The sequence below is a fragment of the Ananas comosus genome, linkage group 22, assembly GCF_001540865.1.
Source record: "Ananas comosus cultivar F153 linkage group 22, ASM154086v1, whole genome shotgun sequence".
Taxonomy (NCBI): domain Eukaryota; kingdom Viridiplantae; phylum Streptophyta; class Magnoliopsida; order Poales; family Bromeliaceae; genus Ananas; species Ananas comosus.
Window position 1 is genome coordinate 8212736 of NC_033642.1, and position 6000 is coordinate 8218735.

At 34.3% G+C, this 6000-nt stretch overlaps 1 protein-coding gene across 3 annotated transcripts; it reads left to right on the forward strand.

Annotated features, from left to right (window-relative positions):
* On the forward strand, window positions 977-5005 carry LOC109727726 (cytokinin riboside 5'-monophosphate phosphoribohydrolase LOG5-like). 3 transcript variants are annotated; one of them, XM_020257908.1, is made up of 8 exons: window positions 977-1319; window positions 1518-1615; window positions 1718-1748; window positions 1865-1964; window positions 2222-2292; window positions 2752-2895; window positions 3844-3950; window positions 4512-5005. In XM_020257908.1, exons 1-8 carry the CDS (start codon window positions 1200-1202, stop codon window positions 4720-4722), a joined length of 882 nt encoding a protein of 293 aa, XP_020113497.1. In that variant the 5' UTR covers window positions 977-1199; the 3' UTR covers window positions 4723-5005. The 3 variants fall into 3 exon arrangements, with proteins under 3 accessions (XP_020113497.1, XP_020113498.1, XP_020113499.1); XM_020257909.1 differs by having other exon boundaries at window positions 3844-3965; window positions 4512-4613; XM_020257910.1 differs by lacking the exon at window positions 3844-3950 and having other exon boundaries at window positions 979-1319.

Below are 6000 nucleotides of genomic sequence, written 5' to 3' on the forward strand. Positions count from 1 at the left end.
AAAATAATGATGAAAAACTAACAGTCAACAAAAATTATTTTTAATTAAAAACACATTTAGAGACAAACAAATAAGTCATAATCAAAGATATTCAATTTCATACGTTGGCGGGTTACAAATTTCTCCTATAATTTTCCAATAGGATAAATTATACTTTTCGTCCTCAAACTAAGAGACACGTGACACTTTAATGCTCACCTGCACGAACTTTCGAAATTTTTGTAATCTAAGTCTCACACAATCTAATTATTTTTATATCAATAATTTATCAATATTTAGTTAAAATAATTGAATTGGAGGAGATAAAAATTACAACAACTTCTAAAATTTGAGCACTAAAACTTGTCATAGTTTGAGAACCAAAATGTCCAAAGTTGTAATTTAATTTTAAACTGATTGAGACCGACTGTCCCTGAGTCACAATCAAGATCCACGAGCGCTGTATCTGTATGTTTTAAGTAAATTGATTGCGTATTTCTAACAGCTCAAAATTTTGGGATTAATGGTTAGCGCCAATAATTCAACAAGTGGTATCGAAGTCAGAGGTCATATGTTCGATTCATATGTTCGATTCTTGTATGCTGTAAATATGTGCAAGTGCTGGAGAGAGGATTATTGGCTTAAATGAGCCAACATCCTGCCCTGTAGCGGAAGGTGGGCTGAGTCACAATCAAAACCCGCGCGGCTTAAATGAGCCAACATTCTGCGCTGTAAGGGGAGGTGGGCTGAGTCACGATCAAGACCCGCGTGCGTTTTAAGTATATTGATTGCGTATTTCTAACAGCTCATTATTTTTTAAAAAAGTAAACGAAATGAATAATATATTATTTTTCTCTTAAAAAAAATAAAATTATAAACTAATTGGGCAATTTGAAAATATAAAAAAGTACATGTGTTTTATCCACTGCGATACAAAACTACCAGGCCAAACTGGGCGTTCCAAAAGGGCCCTTATAAATAAGCGCTTTCAGAGAGATTGACCCACATCATCATCATCATCATCTCTCTCCTCCCTCTCTCTCTCTAGCTGTGCAGCGAAGCGCACAACTCTGAAAACTGCGGTTCCCAAACGCAAAAGCCAAAAAGCAGCTGTGAGTAACAATAACATATACACAACCCAAAAAAAAAGGAAAAAGAAAAAAAAGTAGAGAGAGAGAGAGAGAGAAGAACAGGAAAAAGCAAAAAGAGAAAGAAAAAAGATGGAGGAGGGGAATAAGGTGATGAAATCGAGGTTTCGGAGGGTTTGTGTGTTCTGCGGAAGCAGCTCCGGGAAGAGGAACAGCTACCAAACCGCCGCAGTAGAGCTTGGAGAAGAGTTGGTATATACTTATTTTTATTTATATATATATATATATAAGTTTTCTTACATACTTCTAATTTAATTGTTTATAAGTCGCTTGCGACGTGCGCACGCATGTGTTAAGATTATTTCTGAACTGTTTTCTTTGTTACCGGAGTGTAACAAATTAAACTACTACTACTACTAATATTGATTTTATATATTAAAAAAAAAAAAGGTGGCGAGGAAGGTGAACCTGGTGTACGGAGGAGGGAGTGTCGGGCTCATGGGGCTGGTCTCTGAAGCTGTTCATAAAGGTGGTGGCCATGTCTTAGGGTGAGCACATTAAAAAAAAAACTCAAAATTTTTTTTTTAATCTTTTTATTATTATTATTTACAACTTTTGCGGTTTTTTTTCCTTTTTTTTTTTGGTGCCAGGATAATTCCCACCACTCTAATGGGCAAAGAGGTAGGGGACAATTTCTATGTATGTTTTTTTTTTTTTCTTAGTTATTTATTAAATTTATTTTATTTTATTTTTTTGTTTTGTTTTTTTTTTTGGTGGGTGTTTTTGATGGGTAGTAGATTACTGGGGAGACATTTGGGGAGGTGAGAGCAGTGGCCAGCATGCATCAGCGCAAGGCCGAAATGGCTCGCCATTCTGATGCCTTCATTGCTCTGCCTGGTCTTCCTCTTCCTCTTCCTCTTTCTCATCTTTTTTCTTCAATTATTTATAGTCGATATATTCAGAAATCGAAATCGGATCTGAGTTACTTATTTTACTGGCCTTCTTGAATCGTCCTTGTCTTAACGCGCCACCATATGACAATATTTTTTTTTAATTCACTTTAATTTATCTTTAGTTTTAAGTACTAGATAATTAACAATAGTTTGTCCTTAGCTTCTTTTTTTTTTTTTTTTCTTTTCATTTGTTTTTGACAGGTGGATATGGGACTCTTGAAGAGCTCCTGGAGGTGATTGCATGGGCTCAGCTGGGGATCCACAGCAAACCAGTTAAGCCCCCATCTCATCAGTTTCCTTTTCATTCGCATTCAATTACCAAAAAAAAACTCGCAATGTTTCTGCAACGACTCAGCCCACTAGTTCTCAGTTTAAATTCTAAACGACAAATCTCTCTCATCGCGTGTTTCTGTGACGATTCAGTTCGCTAGTATTAATAATTTAGGACATATCTGAAAATATTAGGACTTTTATAGGAATAACTTATAAAAGTGAAACTTTAAATATATTTGCAATTCACTATGTTTGCGGGGACCTTTGTGCAATTAATCCTAATGACAAATCTCTCTCGTGGGCTTGTGGCATGTTTCTGTAGAGACTCACTCAGCCCGCTAGTACTAATAATTTGTACCGGCGATCTCAGTTAAAATTCCAAACGACAGATCTCTCTTTTCACTTTCAAGTATCAATAAAAAGATTTAGATTGAAGAGGATAAAATGAAAAATTGTAGGTGGGTTTGCTGAATGTGGATGGGTACTACAATTTTTTACTGGCGTTCATCGACAAAGCCGTCGACGACGGCTTCATTCAACCGCTGCAGCGCCACCTCTTCGTCGCCGCGACCAACGCAAAAGACCTCGTCCAAAAGCTTGAGGTAAGAAATTCGCTTTAAGATTCGGGCTTAATATATTTTGGTTAGAGTTTATGAGGAAAAATCGCTTGCACTTTAACGCTTGGCTCAGTTACCGCGCGCCCTCATAAAGTTATATATAAATAATGCAGTAGAATTATAAAGATCTCTGTTATCTGAATTCTTTAATATATTTTTTGAAGTGTAAATTAAATTTATGTTGAGATCTGAAATAATGTGTTATGCTAACTCATCTAAGCAAAATTTTGCGGCCTAATTTATCAAATTTTTTTTTATTTTTTTGGCTCTATTTGTGATAGTGACAAAATGGAGAGTGATAATTAATGCAATTTTTAATACAGGAGATAATTAAGACTAGCTAGGCCTTAAAAAGTATAAGGGTATTTTTTTTTATATATATATATGTATATAATCTAACCCTTTTTTCCGCTTAAATTATATTAGGGTTTTTTTTTCCACACTTACCCTATACTCTAGATCAAAGAAAAGTTAATTTCCCTTTTGTTCTTTTTGTCATTTTGCGAGCCCCCTTTTGGTTTAAATTTAGTATTGGGGAGTGTTATAGTTCATTGAATTTGATCTAAGTTGGTTGAAGTAATTAATAATAATTAGGTTCAGTGAATGAATGTTTTTGTCAACAGTAAAGTCGTATTTTGTCATGACTAATGCGGTGGATGAACAATGAACGGTTGAAATTGACTCTAGAAATTTCTGACTTTTCAAATTTTTATGGATCTCTTGAAATGTTGCTTTTATTAGCTGCTGGCGATGTTGATGTGTTAGTATACATGAAATTGAGCTTTCAAACTGCTAGAAATTTCGACTTTTCAAATTTTTATTGATATCTCAAAATGTTGCTTTTATTAGCTGCTGTCGATGTTGATGTGTTAGTATACATGAAATTGAGCTTTCGAGCTACTATATCGACCCCTCAAAATGCTCCTTCTATAGGTTGCTGTTGTTGCTGATGTGTTGGCATACCTGAAATTGAGTTTTCGGGCTACTACTGACTCCTCAAAGTGCTCTTTTGATCAGTTGCTTTTGCTGTTGATGTGTTGGTACACATGAAATTGGTCGAGTTTTCGAACTACTATACCCACCCCTGAAAATGCTCCGTTTATTGGTTGCTGTTGTTGTTGATGTGTTGCTGTGCATGAAATTTAGTTTTCGAACTCACTATCAACCCCTCAAAATGATCTTTCTATGGGTTGTTGTGGTTGTTGATGTGTTAGTATACATAATATAGAGGATTTAATTGATATTCGCATGCAATTTAAAAGTTTCATATATATACATACATATATATATATAGAGAGAGAGAGAGAGAGAGAGAGAGAGAGACCAAATAGTACAGTACTTGTGAAAATATATCAGCTCAATTCTCTCTCTCTCTATATATATATACTAATACATTAACTCTTTATGAGAGTAACGTTAACAAAGACCCAAATTAAACATTGTTCATCGCCTCGTACTACATACTAGGTTACTAACATTTCCTAATGAGTGAATTTAAGCAAATTCAAAGAACATTATTTATTTTATGATGAAATCTCTTTATGTTAATTAATACTGTATACTCCTGTGTATTTCATTACTATCAATTAATACGGTTGCAGGACTACGTGCCCGCCGCTCCGGACGCGGCGGTGGCGAAGCTGCGGTGGGAGATGGAGCAGGTCGAATACAACTCTGCGCTGCATGCCGAGATCGCGCGGTAGTGTCTGCAGGAGCAGCAGCGGTATGCGGTACACATGCGGCGAAAAAGGAAAGAACATATTTGGGTGGATTTTGGCTTCTTACGGTGACATAATTATGTTTTGTCCGTAGATACGTAGTTTATGTAACACCATATATGCATGTACTGTCCTCTAAATCTAGGGCTACAAAATGTACGTACCATACTGGTACTATATATATAGTAGCTATATATATATATATATATATATATATATATATATATATATATATATATATACACTACGTACTGACCCAATTATATATATATATAAGATATGTCCACTTTATTAATTAGTTATAAAAATATATGACTAAGTTTGTGTTCGAGAGTTTGTATTTTTGTTTAGGTGAAAACGTGAACTATTCTGAATCAGTTATCTAATTTTTAGAAATTTTAATTTTATCGAATCGGTCAATGGTATTTCGATTTTAAGAGTTTGTGTTAAAAGAAAATAATAATGGCCCATCGTGTGGTTAAGTGTAGTTTTAGTTTGTGGCATGCTTGAGCTTTGAAAAGTTTTGTTTTGTTACTCTATCGTGTTATATTAAGGGGATAAATTTTATGTGTTAGTAGGTGGCAATTTGTAGTACAGTATTTAATTAGGGTGCATTTTTATGCGTTTATTTTGTGGTTTGTAAAATATATTATTTTAACAATAAATTCTCATAGTGATACAAAAAGAGAAAAAAAAAAATTACGCGAGGTATCCTAATCCAAAGGGTCCAAGGGTTAACAAGTGAATACAAAAAGAAGAAATCACAATATAGTATCGTAAAACTGTTAATTACAGTGTAAAGTAGGTGATTCAAGTGAAAACACTAATATCACCCAGGGGTCAAAGTTTATTTTTTGTGGTGTGCTTTTGTTCTCATCTCTCCTATGTGTTGGGGGGGGGAAGCATGGAGTAAAGAAGTATATATATATATATATATATATATATACTTCTACCCCATGCTTATTAAGCTCCTAAGCATCTCCCATTTCCTCTCTCTCTCTATATATATATATAGTTCGACTATTATACTATGCCTATGCCTGAGTGTTTCTAATAACACCAAGTATTTGGTATAAAATTTTATAAGAAATTAAGATCATATTTTTTATCATGATTTCGATTTCTATATTCAGATTGTAGACGGCGAATTTTGTTGGTGATTCGTCCTCGTTCACAATCTGCAAAAGAACGGAACATTTCGAATCTAATTTCCTTATCTTCCAAGATAAAATCGTCACAGGAATTATGGTTAGAGTTAGACCGGAACTTCCATATGTTATATATATATATATATTTATATATATAAACTGATGTAAAGATGTTAAATCACGTCCGTCCATCAAGAGCGTGTCCATATACATTTTAACCGTTA

Bases quoted from the DNA above. Each gene is read 5' to 3' on its own strand.
- LOC109727726 (XM_020257908.1), top strand. From the start codon at position 1,200: ATGGAGGAGGGGAATAAGGTGATGAAATCGAGGTTTCGGAGGGTTTGT. The intron at 1,749-1,864 runs GTAGGGGACAAT...GATGGGTAGTAG, and splicing joins CCACTCTAATGGGCAAAGAG to ATTACTGGGGAGACATTTGG. The intron at 2,293-2,751 runs GTTAAGCCCCCA...GAAAAATTGTAG, and splicing joins TGGGGATCCACAGCAAACCA to GTGGGTTTGCTGAATGTGGA.